Source organism: Muscardinus avellanarius (assembly GCF_963383645.1).
Source record: "Muscardinus avellanarius genome assembly, chromosome: 6".
In the NCBI taxonomy this organism is placed as follows: domain Eukaryota; kingdom Metazoa; phylum Chordata; class Mammalia; order Rodentia; family Gliridae; genus Muscardinus; species Muscardinus avellanarius.
Genome location: NC_137791.1, coordinates 93,645,339 through 93,666,069, shown reverse-complemented (window position 1 = coordinate 93,666,069; position 20,731 = coordinate 93,645,339). Strand labels below are relative to the sequence as shown.

At 49.0% G+C, this 20,731-nt stretch overlaps 1 protein-coding gene across 1 annotated transcript in view; it reads left to right on the top strand.

Annotated features, from left to right (window-relative positions):
* The window catches only part of CRACD (capping protein inhibiting regulator of actin dynamics), a gene marked incomplete at both ends in the record, with an annotated part of 120,644 nt that overhangs the window by 98,141 nt on the left and 1,772 nt on the right, over positions 1-20,731 (top strand). Inside the window, 6 exons of the mRNA XM_080697244.1 lie at positions 4,068-4,232; positions 7,176-7,244; positions 10,118-10,300; positions 11,790-14,529; positions 17,945-18,135; positions 19,212-19,374. Of these exons, the coding sequence (XP_080553370.1) occupies positions 4,068-4,232; positions 7,176-7,244; positions 10,118-10,300; positions 11,790-14,529; positions 17,945-18,135; positions 19,212-19,374 (3,511 nt within the window). The remainder of the gene's footprint in view (positions 1-4,067; positions 4,233-7,175; positions 7,245-10,117; positions 10,301-11,789; positions 14,530-17,944; positions 18,136-19,211; positions 19,375-20,731) is intronic.

Below are 20,731 nucleotides of genomic sequence, written 5' to 3'. Positions count from 1 at the left end.
AGGTCTGGCCCTGAGCTCTTCCTGGGTCATCTTCCTCTGCTTCCATTCAACTTACCTCTGTCCCAGCACCTTCTTCTCAATCTACGTTTTTATTTCTCTACCTCATTTCTATTTCATTTCTTTCCCTCCCTCTTTTTTCTTCTTTTGAACCCAGGGATATTCTAGCTCTAAACTACACCCCCAGCCCTTTTTTAAAAAAATTTTTATTGGTGCATTGTATTCATACATCTTAATGGGATACAAGACTTGTGTAGACATACATACACATATCACCCAATTAGCCCCTATTTTTTCATTTTTGAAACAGGGTCACACTAGGTTGCTGAGTCTTGTTACATTACCGAACCTGGCCTCAACCTTTGATCCTCCTGTCCCAGCCTCCTAAGTACTGGGAATATAGGCATATGGCACCACGCCTGGCTCTACCTCCTTCCTTCCTTCCTTCCTTTCTTCCTTCCTTCCTTCCTTCCTCCCTCCCTCCCTCCCTCCCTCCCTCCCTCCCTCCCTTCTTTCTTTCTTTCTTTCTTTCTTTCTTTCTTCCTTCTTTCTTCTTTTTTTTGAGGTACTGGGGATGGAAACCAGGCATATTCTACCTCCAAGCTCCAGCTCCATCTCTATTTTTTTGTTTTTTATTTTGAAACAGGGACTCACTTAAGTTTCTGGGGCTAGCCACAAACCTGCAGTCCTCCCATCTCAGCCCCCCAAGTATACCGGGATTACAAGTGTGCCCTACCACACCCGGCTTCTACCTCATTTCTTAACAGCCCTTTTCCACTTCCCAACTCATGGGACTGCATTGTTGCTATTTTTATTTCATCTACTTTTTTTTTTCTTCTCATGTTCTCTTTCCTTTCCCATTTATAGCCACAATAGTCCTGTCTTTAGACTTTATTTCAATCTAGACTGTGATCATATTTTGCCACATTCCTTCTTGTCTCTGAAGCACCATGATGGGCCAACATCGGTATTTAATAAGGGCTCTTTTTTGTGATGGTGGCAACAATCCTAGTTAAATGGTATTAAAGTGTTAGGCCAAGAAGTGCATTAAGGAATTATCCTTTCTATTGTAGGTACAATAGTTGTTCAGCTGAAACAGCCTTCCAGGTAGTAGGAGGAATAGGTCCTAGTGTTCTATAGCTGTAGGGTAACTACAGTTAACAGTAATTTACTGTATATTTTAAAACAGCTAGAAAAGAGAACTTTGAATATTCCCAACACAAAGAAATGATATGCATTTGAGGTGATATATATGCTATTACCCCAGTGTAATCATTACACATTATATACATGTATTGAAATATTACAAAGTTAGCAATAATTTATTGCATATTTCAAAATAGCTTGAAAAGAAAAACTTGTAAATATATGCTAAATATTTGAGGTGATGGATTTGCCAGTTACCCTGGTTGGATCATTACACCTTGTAGACATGTAATGAAATACCACTCTGTACTGTATAAATATTACAACTATTATGTATCCATTAAAAAAAAGAAACACCAGCTAGGCGTGGTGGCGCACGCTTGTAATCCCAGCATTCGAGAGGCTGAGACCAGAGGATCGCGGTTCACGGACAGCCTCAGCTACTTGGTGAGGCCCTGCGCAACTTAGTGAGACCCTGTTTCAAAATAAAGAATAAAAAAATAGGGCAGGGGTGTAGCTTGGAGGTAGAATGCCCCTGAGTTTCATCCCCAGACTCGCAAAATAATGAAAATAAATAAATAAATAAATAAATAAGGAAACATCCAGACAGGCACGGTGGTGCACACCTGTAATCATAGTACTTGGAAGGCTAACACAGGAGGATCACAAGTTTGAGGCCAGCCTCAGCAACTTAATGAGACCCTTAGCCAAGTAGCAGGACTCTGTTTCAAAAGTAAAAAAAAAAAAAAAAAAAAAAAGGAGGAGGGGCTGGAGATGTAGCTCAGAGGTGAAATGTCCCTGCATTCAATCTTCAGCACAAAAAAATAAAAATAAAAAGGGAAGGAAGGAAGGGAAAGAAAGAAAGAAAGAAAGAAAGAGAAAGAAAGAAAGAAAGAAAGAAAGAAAGAAAGAAAGAAAGAAAGGAAGAAAGAAAGAGAGAGAGAAAGAAAGGCAGGCCTCATCTCAGTCATTTAGAAGTAGTGGCAAACAGCAGACCCTGCCAACAGGAGATGTCCCTAGCCAGAGGGAATTTGGAACAGTTGCCAGCTCTTGGCTCACCCTCCAAGGGAAGGCTAGCTCCGGAAGACACAGGACCCTTCGCGCCTTCTGTCCAGGCGGCCACCTCCTCCCCACGGGCAGAGTGCGGCGGGCCTACGGCTTTGTGACCCCTTGTCCTGTCTGACTGCATCGGCTGTTCTAACCGTGCCTGCTAATTGACCCGCTTAGAGCAGACACTAACCTGCTGCTTCCTGCTGGACCTGTTTTGGAAGACACCCCTTTTTAGCCTTTGCCTCCCGCACCCCTCTCAGGCTGCTGCAACTGTCCTCCCTGGCTGAACTCGGGCTTTTGATGTGCGCTCCTTTCCTGTGGGGCTGGGGGAACCGGGCTCAGGCTGCCACACCAGGGGACCTAATATTAGCCCTTGCCCTGCGGCTCCCAACTTGGCATGCAGGGTGCCTGGGGCGCGGGGAGAGGCTTCTCCTCCCTGCCCTGTGTCTGCAGCCTTCCTGCTCGCCAGGCCAGGCTGGGGGGCAGCTGGGTGCGCGTGGGTGGATTTGGTACCATTGCGTTCTAAGGGCGGCAGGGCATTTCCCTCAAGGGATTCTTGTGCCAGGAACTTCAGACAAGCATTTAAAATGCTGCATCGTCTCTTTATATAACTGATCCTGCAAGAAGGAAGTACAGTGGCCAAGTTATGAGAGCCAATGAAGTGCAATGAAAATACCCCGAGTGTGATCTTAGAAGACCCGAGTTCAGATTCCTCTGGGCCACTCACTCTTCCCAGAAGCTGGGGCCGGTCCCTCTCCCCACCACACCTCTGCCCATTTTTTGCAAAGTGAGGGAATTAGAGTAAATTGCCCATGTTCTGTGGGGTTAAATATTAGCCAGATTAAAGATAAATATCAGAGATTTTTTTAGGCGTATAAGGACCATGAAACTCAAGTAGAGCAGTGGTTCTCAGCCAGGGGAGATTTTACCCCTCAGAGAAACTGCTCAACACCAGGAGATATTTTTTTTTTCTTTTCTAATCTGGCCTTTTTGTAATTCCAAATGCTAAATCCAATCTATCTTCCTAGTCCTGCTGTGTTTTCCTGCTCCGTTCTCCCTCTCCTTTTAGCTACTGCCCTCCAGTAATCAACCTTTCCTTGGCCCTTCTCTCCCTTGGTCCTTTTGGTCCCCTTTCTCATGATGTGCACCTGCAGTAAAGCAAATAAGTCTGGAATGTTCCATCCCTCGTCTGATTTTGGCATTGATCAAGGAAAGACTTGCAGACCCTGGGACCTTCTTTACCTTGGCTGTGACCCACTGTGACCAGAGGATGAGGCCCTGGGGTCACAAGCTAGGTGCTGGTGGGGGAGGCAATGGCAGAAGCGTCCCGAAGAGCTGGAAGTTTCCCATGTTACACTCACCTTAAGAGTTTTAATTGCCTGCAGTGGTTTCTACATTTCATGTAACTGTTTTCCATACCATTTTTGTGCTTTTAAAGAAGGGCTAAGAATATAACTTGGTGGGAGAGCTCAATGGAAGAGTCTAGCCTGGGTGAAGCCCTGGGTTTAATCCCCAGTTATGCAAAGCAAAACAGAAGGCTTTAGGTTTGTAGGCTAATCAAAAGTCAAAAACATATTCCAACTTTTGGGTTTAAAATATGGTCCTGTTACCCACTAGAAAATGTTAGCATTTCCACTGAAGAGAAAACTGGATGAAACAAAACAAAACTCCGAGCTCGTAGTTGGGAAAGGACAGGAGCCTGGGAAGCGCAGCAGCTCCCCGCAGGCTGCCTGTGGCTCCTGGCACAGCTCTGAGAGGGGATGGCAGCTGTGCACAGCGATGCCTCGGTGCTTCCCAGCTATGCCGGGGAACCTGCTTGGGTCATCCGGGCTGCTTCACTGCCTTCTGAACATCTTCTCTTTGTTTCTCTCTAGCGACATTTGGGCAAGAATATCAAGTTTGGGCAGCGGCCATCCAATGCCATCCCCATGAAGAAGGCAGGCAGTGGAGAGGCTAGCTCGGAAGAGGACCTGTTCCTGACCAGTCCCATGGAAATCGTGACTCAGCAGGACATCATCCTCTCAGACACAGAGAACAAAGTAAGCCGTTTCCAGGGAATTATTCAATTGTTCATAAGCCGGGGTGGATGTTAACCAGTGGACAGGGGCATCTTGTGACCCTGAGGTCTGCAGTGGGGGTTAAAGGTGAGAGAAGATTTTCTGCCAAGTAGCCAGGGGCTGGAAGGTACTTCCTATGGCCATCAAGGAGGAGGAGGGAAGAGACAGATTCTCTGCGCATGCTCTTCCAGTACCTCCATGCACCATTCAAGGCCCAGGGCGAGCTCACCTCTTCCAGAAAGCCTTACCTGACCTCGCCCTGGCCTGTATTGTCTCCTCTGTGCCTTCTTTTACCACTCCTTATACACCCACATCCCCTTGTGTATCTCTGTTCATGTATCTCTCTTCTCTCCATCTCTAAGCACTGAATTCCTTGAGGGTAGCCTGGGTCTTCCACATCTGTGTCCCCAGGACTTAGCTGGTACCTGCATGGTGGGACTGCATAATTACTTGTCGAGCAGAACTAATTTAAAGGGAAATGAGAAATGAAAGCAGCCTGTGTTCAGTTAGACGGACCACACCCAGCAGGCCAGCTCAAAGTCCCCTCTGTGGAAAGCAAGACACAGCCCAGCACCACCCTGTGTACATGTGGTCTGTTGACACTTTTGAGGAAACACAGAGCGTATCTTGAATTGAGCGTTCTTCCAGAAAGAGAAGGATGTCCTTAGACCACTTATGGGAAAAGGAGCAAAAGGGCAGGGATTCTCTAAATGAGGGTTGGGATTTCAGATACTTTTAGGAAAGGAAAGCATTTTTTATTTTTGGCTCTGCCTGTCAAGAAACCTGAGTCTTTGGTGGATGTTATTAAAATGAGCATGCCACAGAAGAAACCGTGCCTGTTATCAAGCTGACAGGTCATAAGTAAGAGCAGTAGGAAAGATGAGCAGTTTGCACAGGAGAGTGAAGGAGGAAGTAAAATAGATGGTTCCACCCAACAGTCCACCTCGGCTTGAGCCTGGCACCGATGACCCCCAGGCACCCGCACAGGTTGACAGCCTACAAGTGTGGGGTGAAGCAGGATGGGGCCCTTTCCTCCCAATAGGTCTCAAGATGTTCTCCCAGCCTCACCAGTGCTAAATGGCAGCAGTAACCATCACCCTGGTGCAGGAATATATATCCTACTTTTTTTTAATGTATTGGAGATTGAACCCAGGGTTCAGTCTTGCCCTTAAGGCTCTACCATTGAGCTATATCTCCAACCTGATGCAAGGATTTATTTATTTATTTATTTATTTATTTATTTATTTATTTATTTTTTTGGTACTGGGGATGGAACCCAAGGACATTCTACCTTGGATCTACACAGCCCTATTTTTTATTCTTTATTTTGAAACAGGATCTCACTAAGTTGCCAGGGCCTCACTAAGTAGCTGAGGCTGGCCACGAACCTGGAACCTCCTGTCTCAGCCTCCCGAATGCTGGGATCACAAGCCTGTGCCACCATGCCGGCTTCTGATGCAAGGATTTTGCAAAGACTGAAACAGTATTTGGCCATTACTGATGATCTCCTAAGTGCAAGGCGCCATGGCCTCGGGGAGGAGAGAGGATCTGTGTTCAACAGACCTTGTCTTAGGTGTGGGTGGTACAGAGATGAACGCAATTTGCCAAGGATCGGTCTGCCCCAGTGTCATTTACATCCTAATGGAAGAGGAGTCACATAACACACGCGTCCACAAGTGGGTGAATATCATCGCTGTGGACCAAGAAAAATATTGGCTGCACAGAAAATAAACAGGGTAATACAAACGTGAGCGACTTGTTGGGGGAGAGGTTGCATCTCTACGTGTGGCATTGAGCAGACCTGGGGATAACAAAGTGGAGGAATGCTGCGGTGGGTTGATGAGCCAGAATAGAGGTCCAGGAAGGGCCCGAAGAGGTCAGCCAAAAAGAGGACCAGCAAGCAGGCCAGTGTGGCTGGACTCGGGCTGAAGGGGACCAGGTGCTGATGAAGTACACGTGATGGTACAGACCTTGGGGAATGATGAATTCTGTTTTGAAGGCAATAGGAAGCCTCTGAGGAGTTCAAAGCAGGGCAATGTTATAATCCGGTTCCTGGTTTCTAAAGATCTTCCTAAGAGTGGTATGGAGAATGGACTGAAATGGGGCAAGCTGAAGTGATTGCACCTTTCAGAAAAGAATGGTGATACAAGCTGGGTACTATGCCACACACTTGCAATCTCAGTACTTGAGAGGCTGGGGCAGGAGGAGCAAAGGTTCAAGGCCAGCTTCAGTAACTTAGCAAGACCCTTGGCAATGAAGCGAGAACTTGTTTCAAAGTAAAAAATAAAAAGGACTGGGGGGTATAGCTCAGAGATAGACTACCCTTTAATTTAATCCCCAGTATAAAAAAAATTAACAAGATACAGTGCAGGTAGAACACTCTGAAAGGGGCCATGGGCCGCGGGAGGTGCTCCCAGAGTGTGCCCAGGCCCCGGGGGAATGTTCAGCCTTTTTCTTCTCCCTCCTCCTGTGTTCCCTGGCCCTTCGCTTTCCCACCTCTGCACTTGCATGCATGCTTCTCACCATCGCCTGGAGGGGAGGGGTCTGGCGGGTGAAGGGGTGGAAGGCAGCCAGCAAGGCTGAAAGCTCCAACATTGGAGGCCCTGTGTGTCACGCAGCCTCGCTCCCCAGGTAAGGTGGTCACGAGCAGCCTGTGGCTTCTCTCAGCCAATGGAGTGAAAACAAGGCGAGGGTGGGGACCACTAGGTGGGAGACACAGTGAACTGGGGACGAGGACGGTGGTCCCCTGCACTCTGGTTAGTGCTTGTCAGCAAAGGCCCACCATGACTCCTGCTAGCTCTTCCAGGCCGGCTGCACCCCTACATGGAGGATGGGCGGCCATGACCAGGCACCCACGGTGTTTGGTTATTTGCCCAGAACTTCCTGTTCTGACTTTTGACTTGAATCCTCTCTCTGCTACTCCAGTCCGGTGATACGCCAAGTCCTGCAAGTCCTCTGAATCTACCTGGGGCCGGAAGTGAGATGGAAGAGAAGGTAATAGGCTTTGAACATATTCATTTAGCTTCCTTACTTTAACATTAACATCCTTTTTTTTTTAGATCAGATGCCTCATTTTTCATTCATAAATATTAGCTTCATATGTTACTTTAAATTCTTTTGACATGCAACCAGTGGTAGGGGTTTGGAACATCTGTTTCCATGGCAACACAACTGCTGGAAATGAATCCTGCTCTAAAAAATAGCCATATTCCCAGAATGCCTTGGGGGGGGTGTCTTAGAAGTTGGTTGTCTTCCTAACTATTTCACCTACTTCAAGACATTGTCAATCCTTTGAGAAAGGCCCTCCAGACTAGGTGAAAGTACCCACATTTGTAAAGAGATTTGTAAAAAAAAAAAAAAAAAAAAAAACACCCTTAATCTTTTCTTTTACATAGATATAATTAATGTTTCTGTGCCCCTTTTATACTTAAGGCTCTGCCTGCAGGAGTCTAGGGTATGTAGACCCTTCTCCCTGAGCACCTTTTCCATAGGAGCCGATCTGCTCCCATGGGTACTTCTCACCTTGCAGGGAACCAGGCTTCCTCCCAGCCCTGGCAGAAGGCACAGGGAGCAGGTCTGCTTCCATGAAGGAGAGAGCTCAGCAGTGCCACCATCCTGACAATGAGACCCAGCTGGCATAGTTGGAAACAAAGCATGGCACTTAAATCTGGACTCCAAGTGTTTATCTCTGTCTTCAATCTGTCACATTGGCTCTGACCCCTTTTCCTCATGCATCTCTTAGGGAAATGGAAATAAATGTTTAATTCAGCTCTCCTCAACAATAGCTCAGAATTCAGTGCCTGCTATAAAGATAGCCATAAATAAATGAGAACTAGAAGGCCAAACGCTGGATATATTTTTCTGTGCTGATTGTCATAGATGAGTAGGTACTGAGCTTCTGTTTTGCTCTTGGTGCGAGCTTGGTCTTTTTATCGTTTGTACATAAATATGGAGGGAAGTTGCAAAAAGCAAGCCTCTCAGCTACTCGTTGGCTCTGCATTTACAGCACCAACACCATCAAGCACAAGAACTCTGACCCAGCCAGCACTGTCTTGGCTCCCAGGGCCAAGGGCGCCCCCTGCTGCTCATTGGCACTGTGCAGCCAGGAGCCAGTTTCCTCCCTGCTAATCTAGATTCCGTGTTCTTAGAGGTGTGGCTTCCTACCATCACATGCAATGTGGCCTCTCATTGAGGCTGTGCCACTGTGGCTCCGGCCTTTCTAAATGTGTACAGCTAGTCAGAGGTTGCAGTTTCTTAGTGATTGCATCTGTATTCTAGAGCCGAGGGCCATTCTGCAGTTCGTCCTTTGAGAAACTGTACCTACCTTTGGGGCACATTTTTACCTCTCATTTTTTTCGGCAGGGCCCTTTCTTTTTTATCTTTCCAGCACACTTAGTACATTGTGACTTTGGAGTTATTATGCCAAAACATTTTTTTCTGATTATAAATTTTATGTCTGAGCCAGGGGTGGTGGAGCACTCCTATAACCCTAGTACTTGGAAATACTTGCAATTCTAGTACCTGGGAGGCTGAGACAGGAGGATCAGGATCGCAGGTTCAAGGACAGCCTCATCAAGTAGCAAGATTCTCAGAAACCTAACAAGACCCCAATTCAAAACAATATATAAAATATGGGGATGTTGCTCAGAGGTAGAGTGCCCCTGGATTCAATCCCAGTCACACACACACACACACACACACACACACACACACACACACACAATAATCAATCAATTAATTCATCTCATGTCCTAGATGTAGATTTTACACTTTATTTTTTCTTCATTCCTTCAACAAAAACAAGCTGAGCACCGACTAAATGAGATTTGTGAGCCAGGTGTGGTGTAAATCCCAGTACTTGGGAGGCTGAGACTGGAGGATTGCAGGTTCCAAGCCAAACTTGGCAACTTAATAAGGCTTTCATCAACCTAGCGAGACCCTGTTTCCAAATAAGAAATAAAATTGGGCCGGGTGTGGTGGCACACACTTGTAGTCCCAGCACTTGGGAGGCTGAGACAGGAGGATCACGGTTCACAGCCAGCCTCAGCTACTTAGTGAGGCCCTTTGTAACTCAGTGAGACCCTGTTTCAAAAATACAGAATTAAAAAATAGGGCTGGGGATGTAGCTTGGAGGTAGAATGCCCCTGGGTTCAATCCCCAGCACTGCAATAAATAAATAAATAAAATGCATACATACACACACATTGGTCTGAGGGTGTAGCTTGGAGGTAGAATGTCTCTGTTCAATCCCCAGGACCAAATGAAATAAAATAGACTTGCTACTTAAGCATGAAAGGGACTGATAGAGAAATAAAAAAGAAACTTTCCAGCTTTAAAAGGAGTAAAGTCTTGTGTGGGAGCTGAGCATGTACACAGTGTCTGAGAACTAGAGTTCTTGGTATAGAAATGATCTAGTCTAGGGGTCTGCAAACTGCTAATTATCATAGGCTTTGTGGCATTTTAGCCCATAGCTACATGCCTCTCATTTGCACTGTTCTTTCTTTGAAGCATAAAAATAGCCCAAGACAATGGGCATGGCTGCTGGCCAGTAAAATTTTAGGTACCCAAGCAGGCTTTCGCCCCCTGAGTAATTCTAACCCATATCATTCAGAGAAGGAAAAGTTCTCATGCAAAGATTAAATGGTCTTCACAGGTGAATACAAGTCGTCACCAACAGGACAGATAGTCAGCATCCTGCCTTTAAATCCAGGACCAGGGCCCATTGCACCGCATCCCATCCTTGTGCTCACCAGCCTTCCCTGGGCCAGGCGGGGCAGACACAGACTGGCTTGCTACCACTCAGGACTTCTCTGCAGACTGCAGACTTCCTGATCCAAACTGACCTTACATCTTAATCTGCACTATAGGTTGCTCCAGTTAAACCGTCTCGGCCAAAAAGACACTTCTCTTCTGCTGGCACCATCGAAAGTGTCAACCTCGATGCCATACCCCTGGCCATCGCTCGCCTGGACAACAGTGCCGCCAAGCACAAACTGTCCGTTAAGCCAAAAAAACAGAGGGTGTCAAAGAAGCACAGGCGGCTTGCCCAGGTGCGTAGAGCCTGTGCTGGCTGGCTGGGCAGGTGCCCCTGGCATGCCTGGCATGAATTCTGCTGAGTAGGTTGGAGTGGATCTGTAGAAGGATCTAGGTTTCTTCCCACTAGGATCTTGAGTGTACAGCAGCGTGTGAGGATCCATAGGATTCTACTTTCCATCACCTCTCTGACGTGAGGCTGGTGGACCTCAAAGCGGTGGGGGCCCCATACTCCTCGTGCTTGCTAGACCAGCTCTGCTCTGCCGTGGCTGAGCCAACAGGCCTTGTGTCTGACTAGGGTGGACTTCCAGGTGGTGAGCTGAAGCGGGCATTGGTCCAGATCTCTTTCACTGCACATTTTCCTATCTTTGAACAATTGGTTTTCTTATTCTTCATTCATAGCAAAAAAGGAAAAAAAAAAAAAGAATGTTAGCCAAGCACAAGTGGTACATGCCTATGATTTCAGCTACTTGGAGAGACTGAGACAGAAGGATCACAAGTTCCAGGCTAACCCAGGCAGCTTAGCGAGATCTTATTTCAAAATAAAAAATTTAAAGGGCTGGGAATATAACTCAGGGGTAGAATGCCCTGGGTTCAAGCCCCAGCACCACAAAAACAAACAAACAAACAAACAAACAAGAGGGGGAGAGGAATTTGGAAATGACCAAAGGGCTAGAGGATAAACCATAAAGATGAAGTCATTTCTTCCATCCTGTAGTTTTCTCTTGCTGGGTGTGACCCATGCCTGAGTTTACCTTTACAGTATTCTTCCCTTATCCACAGGGGATATGATCTAAGGTTCCTAGTGGATGCCTGAAACCAGATAACATATAAACTATGTTTTTTTCCTTATATATACCTGTTATAAAGTTTAATTTAAGCTGGGCGTGGTGGCGCACGCTTGTAATCCCAGCATTCAGGAGGCTGAGACTGGAGGATCGCGGTTCACAGACAGCCTCAGCTACTTAGTGATGCCCTCTGAAACTCAGTGAGACCCTGTTTCAAAATAAAGAATAAAAAATTGGACAGGGGTTGTAGCTCGGAGGTAACATGCCTCTGGGTTCCATCTCCAGACCCACAAAAAAAGTTTAATTTACAAATTAGGCATAGTAAGAAAGTAACAATGAATAACAAAGCAGACCATTTATACCAATAGTTAATAAAAGTTATTGAATACTGGGCTTGCTATGTACACCTATAATCCCAGCTACAGGGGAGGGTTGTGAATTCAAGATCAGTCTGGGCAGTAGGGGGAGCCCTGTCTGGAAAAAAAGAGTATTGAGAACACGTGGATTATTCCAGTAATTTTCCATTTAATATTTGACTAAAGGCAGGGGAAAAAAAACGTGGGAAGTGAATCCTCAGACAAGGAGAGACTGCTGTGCCTGTAGTTGGGAACACCTGTCCCTTCTTTTGAGATTAACAGGGCCACCTGCATTGTGAATAGAAAGAGTAGGGCTATCTGGGAAAAATAAAAGGCTAATTCTGTTTCCTCGCTGTCCCTAGGATGGACACAGCGAGCCGGGCGGCCTCGACAGTCAGCCTTCCCTGGGCCAGAATGGTCATCCGGGAGAAGACACTCCGGCGTGGCGTGAGGAGGAACCAGAGCGTCTGGATTCCGAGGAAGAGAGAAGACATCAAGAGGACTATTGGCGGGAACTGGAGGCCAAGTGCAAGCGGCAAAAGGCAGAAGCAGCCGAGAAGAGGCGCCTGGAGGAGCAGAGGCTGCAGGCCCTGGAGAGGAAGCTTTGGGAAGAAAACAGAAGGCAAGGGCTGTTGGAGGAGAAGGGCGAGCTGGAAGAGGAGGAGGAGGAGGGCGACGAGGAGGAGCAGCTGCAGCTAGAGGTGGAGAGGGAGCCTTGGGAAGGACTGCACAGGGGCCTGGAAGAGCAGGCTTGCCCAGAGCAAGAGTCCCGGGCGCAGGAGCACAGAGAGCGCCTGGAGGCGGAGGAACGGAGGCGCTTGCAGGAGGAGGCCGAGGAACGGAGGCGCTTGCAGGAGGAGGCCGAGGAACGGAGGCGCTTGCAGGAGGAGGCCGAGGAACGGAGGCGCTTGCAGGAGGAGGCCGAGGAACAGAGGCGCTTGCAGGAGGAGGCAGAGCGACTGGAGGAGCAGAGGCAGCGCGAGGCCGAGAGGCAGCGGCAGGAAGAACAAGAGCGGGAGCTGAAGGAACTCCGGAGGCTGGAGGAGCAGCAGCGGCAGGAGGCCGAGAGGCAGAGGCTGGAGGAGGAGGCCCGGAGGCTGGAGGAGTTGGAGGCACGGAGAAGGCGGGAGCAGGAGGAAGAGAGGCGGCTAGAGGAGCTCAGACGACAGCAGGAGGAGGCCAAGCAAAGGGAAGAGCTGGAAAGGCAGGCGGAAACAGAAGCGCAGGGGCGGCTGGAGGCCCAGCAGGAGCTTGGGGAAGCGCCGCAGAGGCCAGAAGAAGAGAGGCGGCCGCCGCCAGAGGACAGCAGGAGCCTGCAGAGCGAACTTCAGGATGACTTCGAGGAGAAGCCGGAAGGACAAGAAAGCTCAGAACCCAAAAGGCATAGAGAAGGCTCTGCGGAGGAGCAGAGCCAAGAGCCGGAGCCAGCAAGAGAGCAGCCAGGGAAGAGGGGAGATCTGCGGGAGGATGAGCGCCCCGTGCTGGAGCAAAGGAGAGACGCAGCCCGAACCCAAATCGACCCTCCCCGGCAGCCGGAGGCGCAGGTGGAGGAAACGCTGCCTCCTGCGGCGGCGAAGGAGGAAGCCGCCCCTCCAGAAAAAGACAGAAAGGTGGAGGAACTCCGGTGGCAGGAGGTGGACGAGAGGCAGACGATGCCCAGGCCGTACACGTTCCAGGTGTCCTCGGGGGGGAAACAGATTCTCTTCCCCAAAGTCAACCTGAGCCCCGTGACGCCCGCGAAGGACGCGGGGCCGAGCCCGGCCGCTGCCCAGGAGCCCAAGGCGCCCCGCGCCCTGCCCTCGGCCCTGAGCATCCCGCACACCGCCATCCTGGTCACCGGGGCGCAGCTCTGCGGCCCGGCCGTCAACCTGAGCCAGATCAAGGACACGGCGTGCAAGTCCCTCCTGGGGCTGTCGGAGGAGAAGAGGCTCGTGGACGCGCCCGCGGCGGGCGGCAAGGCCAGGCCGCCCCCGGGGTCGCCGAGCAGCGCGGCCGCGCTGGCCGAGTGGGCGTCCATCCGCTCGCGCATCCTGCGCACGGCGGAGGGCGAGCCCGAGCCCGCGCCCCGCGCCCGCGGCGACCCCCGCGCCGCGCCCCGCAAGCCGCCGCCCGCCAACGCCAAGTTCTCCATCATGCCCGCCTGGCAGAAGTTCTCCGACGGGGGCGCCGAGACCCCCAAGCCGAACGCGGAGGCCGAGGGCGCGCGCAAGCGGCCGGCGCAGGGTCCCCGCGAGGAGCCCCCGGCCCCCAGGCCCGACGCGCGCCCCGAGCCGGCGCACGCCACCGACGGCTGCAAGTTTGCCAAAGACCTCCCGTCTTTCCTGGTGCCCGGCCTCCCCTCCCCGCCGCAGAGAGCCGCGGGCCACGCCGACCCCGCGCCCGCCGCCGCCGGCCCCCCGAAGCCAGACCCCGCGGCGGCGCCCGGGGAGGACAAAGCCTCGCCTTTTGGAATAAAACTGAGAAGGACCAACTACTCCTTGCGCTTCCACTGCGACCAGCAGGCCGAACAGAAGAAGAAGAAGAGGCACAGCAGCACGGGCGACGGCGGCGAGAGCGCCTCGCCCCCTGCCGGCAGCGCCAAGGCCGACGGGGAGACCGAGGGCGAGGCCCCCAAGCGCGGCCCGGCCCTCCCCGCGGAGAGGAAGCCCGGCCGGGCCGCCCCGCGGGACTCGGCGGAAAGCCCCGCCAGCCACAGCCCCCCTGCAGCCCAGCCCGGGCCCCCGCCGGCCGGCAGCCAGGCCCCAGCCCCGCTGCCCGACAGGGCACCCGGCAAAGCGCCCCTGGCGCAGAAGCCGGCGCTGGCCCCCAAGCCTGCGGGGCAGACCCCGCCCGCCTCCCCGCTCTCCAAACTGAGCAGGCCCTACCTGGTGGAGCTGCTGGCTCGCCGAGCCGGGAGGCCGGAGCCCGAGCCCAGCGAGCGGCCCAGGGAGGGCCAGGAGAGCTCCGATGCCCAGCCACCCTCCCCACCACCCCCAGGGGAGAAGAAGCTATCCAAGAGGGACGAGGAGGAAGAGGTGCCAGCGGGGAAGCCCGCTTCTCCACCGACGCCTGCCCCTCAGCAAGAAAGACCTTCCCAAACGCCGCCTGAGGCTGGGAGGAAAGGTAGGGCGCCTCAGGCTGCAGGCAGCCCCTGCCTCGGTCCAGCCAAAACCAGGGCTGATGCAGGGCCAAAACCAGAGGTGCTGCCTGCAGTGGGTGGCAGATAGACGCGGGACTGCTACTTCCAAAGCACACCATTCGTGGGCATAATGGGGCCACTTACTTATTATGCATCCTTTGAGTTGAAATATAGTCCTGATTAATGAAGATGTCATTAACCATTTTGAGGGGACTATTCCATGGCCATAAAAACTGGTGTCGCCAGGCCTGGTGGCGCACGCTTGGAATCCCTGCGCTTGGGAGGCTGAGACAGGAGGATCGTGCAGGCTCGAAGCCGATCTCAGCTACTTAGTGAGGCTCTCAGCAACTTAGTGAGACAATGTTTCCAAATAAAATATAAACTAGGTCTGGGCCTATAGCCCAGAGGTAGAAAGCTCCTGGGTTCCACCTCCAGGACCACCAAAATAAATAAATTAATTAACAAAACAAAAACTGGAGTGTTGCCCAGCATAGTGGTGTAAGCTTGAAATTCCAGGACTTGGGAGGCTGAGACAGGAGGATTGCAGGTTCATGGCCAGCCTCAGTTGCTTAAGGATGCCCTCCGCAATTTAGACACTGTTTCAAAATGAAAAAATTACAAACAGCAGGGCCTGGTGGCACAGGCTTGTAATCCCAGCATTCCGGAGGCTGAGACCGGAGGATCGGGGTTCTCAGCCTCAGCTACTTAGTGAGACCTTCTGCAACTCGGTGAGACCCGGTTTCAAAATAATAATAATAATAAAAAAATAGAGCAGAGGGTGTAGCTTGGAGGTTGAATGCCACTGGGTTCCATCCCCAAACCCGCAAAAAAAGAAAAAATTAAAAAGGGCTGGGGTGAGGCTCAGAGGGAGAATGACCCTGGCTTCCATCCTGATACCCTGCACACACTGTCTAGGATCTGTGTAGTCCCTGGACAGTAGCTGTACCAAGGTGAGAGGGTAGGGGCTCTGCCTCTCAGGTCTTTGGACTTGGTGAATGTTTTGGCTTCCCAGTTTTGTGTAAAATGGTCTGCAAATGCAGCCTCAGGCCTCCCCTAGACTTGCCACTGTGAAGTCTCCTAGAGATTTCTGAGCCGCCCTTCCTTGGGCTGACCCTGAGCCTTCTGCACGCTGAACATCTGGTATAGCTAAGTACTTGGCAGAATTGGCTTTGTGCCCCAGAGAACCCTCATCTAACACTTTTTGTCTTCTGTTTTGCAGAGTGAGAGACAAAGTTTGGGTTGTCACCCAGAAGTTACAATCCCCAGAGAAACCCCTCCCCCCAGGATTTTTAGTACAGATTGTTCCTCCTTTGTTTTCACTGTTTAGGTTTCGGTGATTTTTTCTTTTTCCCCAGAGAAAGAGTTGTTTCTTGAGAAGTGTTAACCCTAACATCCTTTTTATTTTTATTTCATTAATTTGTGAGTGGGTAGGGGTGGCTTGGAGCCATTCTACCCCCTAGCTACACCTCCAGCCCTGATTTTTTTTTTTTAAACAGTATGTCACTAGGTTGCTTAGAGTGTCACTGCATTGCTGAGATTGTCTTCAAGCCTGGGATCCTCCAGTCTCAGCCTCCCAAGCACTAGGATTACAGATGGTGGCACATGCCTGGCTTACCTAGCATCCTCTGTTGTTTTTTGATACTGGGGATGGAACCCAGGGGCATTGTACCTCTGAGCTACACCCCTAGCCCTATTTTTTATTCTTTATTTTGAAACAGAGTCCCACTGATTTGCAAAGGGCCTCACTAAGTAGCTGAGACTGGCCACCAACCCGGATCCTCCTGTCTTAGCCTCCAAATCCAAATGCTGGGATTACAAGTGTGTGCCAACACACTTGGCTCCTAGGATCCTTTTTAAAGGCTCCATATACCTAGCTGGTGTTTCTGGATGGACATGTTGATCAGCAGCTTCTAGACTCTTTCTCCCTCATGATTCCTTCTTGTCCTGCTGAACCAGGGACCCCTTTTTTTAGTTTGGCACTAACTTTTGTGTCATTAGCTTGCTTGCTTTAATTTTATTATTTTTTTATGGTGATACCAAGGATTGAACCCAGGGGCATTCCACCTCCAACTTAAACTCTTAGCTCTTTCTAATATTTTTTATCTGGAAACAAGGCTTTGTGCAATTGCTGAGCGCCTCGCTAAGTTGCCAAGGCTGGCTGTGAACCTGCAATCCTGCTGTCTCAGCCTCCCAAGCACTGGGATTGCAGGTGTGCGCCACCACTCACCTGCTCTGTCGCTCACCTTATCTCCCCCAAAAGAATAAAGCTCACACTTAACTTTTTTCCTTAAAGGAACGTCCCTTTGGTTATTGTGATTTTCCCCCAAAACTATTACTGCCCTTGTTTTCTTCCCCAGTACTTAGATTTGGGGCTGTCAGTCTCTGCTAATTGAATTTTTCTTGATTCGGAAAAAGTATGGAAGCAAGGACCCACCTGCCTTTTGAGGGAGGGGTGGCTGCCTACATTCCCTGGGGTTTTGCTCTTCAGCTAGGCCAAGGCTAATCAAGTTTTTTTGGCTGAACACCCCATGAGGATAAAAATGCTAAGCATACGGCCAGGCGTGGTGGCCCACGCTTGTAATCCTAGCATTTGGGAAGCTGAGACAGGAGGAACATCATTTGCGGACAGCCTCAGCGACTTAGTGATGCCCTTTGCAACTCAATGAGACCCTGTTTCAAAATAAAGAATAAAAAATAGGGCTGGAGGTGTTACTTGGAGGTAGAATGCCCTGGGTTTCATCCCCAGTACCACCAAAAAGAAAAAGAAAAAGAAAAAAAAGGAAAAGAAAAAAAGCTAAAGTTTATAGAGGTAAAGTAGCTTTTCTAAGGTCATAGAAGATCAAAGCCAGATGTTTACCCCAGTTGTAGAGACTGGATGTCAGAAGACCATGGTACAAACTCTGTTTGCTGTGAGCTATAGTACTCTCATCAAGAGGCGCTGGACCAAAATCTTGGTTCTCATTGTGTTTTCCAGAGCTTTGCTGCCTTTAGCAGCCTTATTAAGCAAGGCAGCACCTCTTGTTTTTGCCTTTCAAATATTGGGGATTCATATAGGGTGTTGTCTGGAGGACAGGGTAGGGGGAAGCTTCCACTGATAAATAAATCTCAGAAATGAATTAAAAACAACTGCAATGAACCATATAACTGGGTCTCCTGTAGGCATGAGATTTTATGATACTGAAGATTTTATTTTCTTATAAAGCAACTCCTTCCATTTGTAGGGAAATGTCTATTTTTCTGATCAAATATGTCGCCTTCTCACTCAGTGAAGTCTGCAGGTGTAGCCACAGATTTGGGTTAAGAAGGAATGTTTCATAGGTTTACAAGTTTTAGGGGGTGAGAAACTGAGGCAAGCAGGCCGTTAATTTCACTGTACGCCTCTTTTGCCTTTCCCCACAGAGAAGCCAGTGCTTCAGAGCAGGCACTCTTTAGATGGCTCCAAACTCATGGAGAAAGTTGAAACTGCCCAGCCACTATGGATAACATTAGCACTGCAGAAGCAGAAGGGGTTTCGTGAGCAGCAAGCGACCCGAGAGGAGAGGAAGCAAGCCCGGGAGGCCAAACAGGCAGAAAAGCTCTACAAAGAAAATGTGAGTGGTCTGGTTTTCAACTTCTACTTTCTTGTGCTAAGCTTGTTCTTTTAGGTCACAAAGGTGAGAAAAAAAAAAAAAAAACAGATGTTGAGGGTGGGGACTGGCATGTACAGAGGACAGAGTGATACATACATTGACCACCTTTAAAGTAGGGAAGTGTTTTCTGTGTGTCTTAGGGGAACCCAGTTTGGCAGAATCTGGGATATTCATAGCAGTGGTCCACACATACCCACAGTTACCGTAGCCCCTATCCCTTATCTGAGGTTTCACTTTCCCTGGTTTCAGTTACCTGAACAATGGCTCATATACATTAAGAGGGAAATTCCAGAAATAACAAGGTTTAAATTGCTATTTAGAGTAGTATGTTCTGAGTAGTGCTACGAAACCTCATGCCATTCCATTCTGTTCCTCCCAAAAGATGATTCATCCCTTTGTTCAGGGTATCTACCCTGTATATACTACCCACCTGTTGGTTACTTGAGAGCCATCTTGGTTATCAAATCGACTGTTGCAGTATCACAGTGCTTGTGTTCAGTAATACCTTTTTTACTTAAGAATGGCTTCAAAGTAATGTTGGCTATTTGAATATGCCAAAGAGAAGATGTAAAATACTTTGTGTGTGAAGGTAAAAGTTCTTGACTTAATAGAAAGGAAAAAAAATCATAGGCTGAGGAAGCCTAGGATCTAAAGAAAGAACAAGACATAGTATATGTTGGGTTCACTACTCTCCATGGTTTCAAGCATTCACTAGAGTCTTGGAATACATCCTTCCCACATAAAGGACAACTACTGTATATGAGAAATATGAAAATTATTTTATTCAACCAGTATACAGGAGCCTTAGTTCTGTGGCCTGATTTTACAGTCAGCTTGGTGGGGGCTCTTCTGGGAAAGTAACTTTCCTTCCCTCCTTGGCCTGTTGGCACTGAGCTGCTTCCTCATCAGAGGCAGGCGTGAGCTCGTGAGTGTGGTCCAGCCCTCCTATGGGAGCAGAGGTTAGGGTTGGCAGGTGGAAGGTCAGTTTTTTCCACATCATAGGTTAAAAACATGTTTCCATGTCTCTGCCCACCCAGGTCAGTGTCAGCCCGCAGCCTGGAAGTGGCAGTATCAGCAGAGCGGGTTCCGTGCACAGGTCCTCTGCTCAGCCAGAGGAAGAGAAGCCCGAGACCGCGGTGTCCAGGCTGGAGCGCAGAGAACAGCTGAAAAAGGCCAACACTCTTCCGACCTCTGTGACAGGTAGGAACAGGTCCATTTCTACTTTGGTTAGTCTCTCTTAGAGCATGATTTCCTAGATGTGATAAGTAGCTCAGCACCTGAGGCATCACAGAGCACAGGCTGTCTTAGCCCCAGTCATAAACTTTCACACCAATAAAGCTCATCTGATAAAGAGCCGAGGAACTCCATGGCAAGTGTTTACCCATCAGCATTTCAGGGTGGAGAGAACTGATTTGTGCATTTGCATTTCCCATGTGGTATAAATGCTTCCACTGTGGCCATTAAGTTACCATCATGACATCGGCTAGCCTGCTAAAATCGTGCATATTAAACAAGACAGTGTATGAGCCATCTCTAACCTCACTGCTTGTAGTCTGACAAAGTTGAGTTTGCTAACTCCCTGCAGCAAAGAACATGTTCCAGGAAAAAAAAAAAAAAAAAAAAAAAGAGACAAGAATATAAAAGGATTTAGGGGATCCAGGAACCCTAGTTCCACCAAAAAAAAAAAAAAAAAAAAAAGATTTAGGGGAAAGGGTGGAATTCAGGTAAAACTTAAATGGAGCAGCATTTTAATAAACTCAAAGCAAAACGGGTGGACATAAAGGAACTGACATCAAGCCAGAGCTGAGTAGTAGACTCAGGTCCTGTTCCTTTGCAAAAAGTAGAGTTAAGGTAAATGTGTGAAATGTTTTATCTGAAATCCCCTACCTGGAGCTCTGTATCTAGATGGGAAATGGAAGCTGTTTCTCCATTTCAGTGACCAATGCAGCTTAGGAGTGCGAGGGTCCATTCTCACTGATATGATTTCAAACAGCAAGTTTCTGATAGTCTGTGGCTTTATAGAATAAGGATTCTCAGCACTGTGTCCTTGATGTTAACTACTAACAGCCATTTTTATATGTTCATAGCAAGGAAAAGACATATTTTTAAAGATTTATTTCTTCTGCCCAAAGATAAAGTGAGCCAATAGTTTCCAACCATTTCCTTATTACAAACCACTTGGAGGGTGGATGAATCTGAATGTGATTCTTCCCAGGAGATAGCGCTGCATCGGCTTCCCCAGTCAGCAGCAGGCCCCAGAGGACATCTGTGTTCATCTTCTGCCATTATAACAGAATACCCGAGACTTGGTAGTTTATTTATTTATTATTTTTTAGCCGGGCGTGGTGGCACACACTTGTAATCCCCGTGCTTGGGAGGCTGAGACAGGAGGATCTCACGGGTTCGAAGCCAGCCTCAGCTACTTAGTGAGGCTCTCAGCAACTTAGTGAGACCCTGTTTCCAAATAAAATATATAAAAAAAAGGTCTGGGAGTATAGCCCAGAGGTAGAAAGCCTCTGGGTTCCATCCCCAGTACCACCAAATATATATATATATA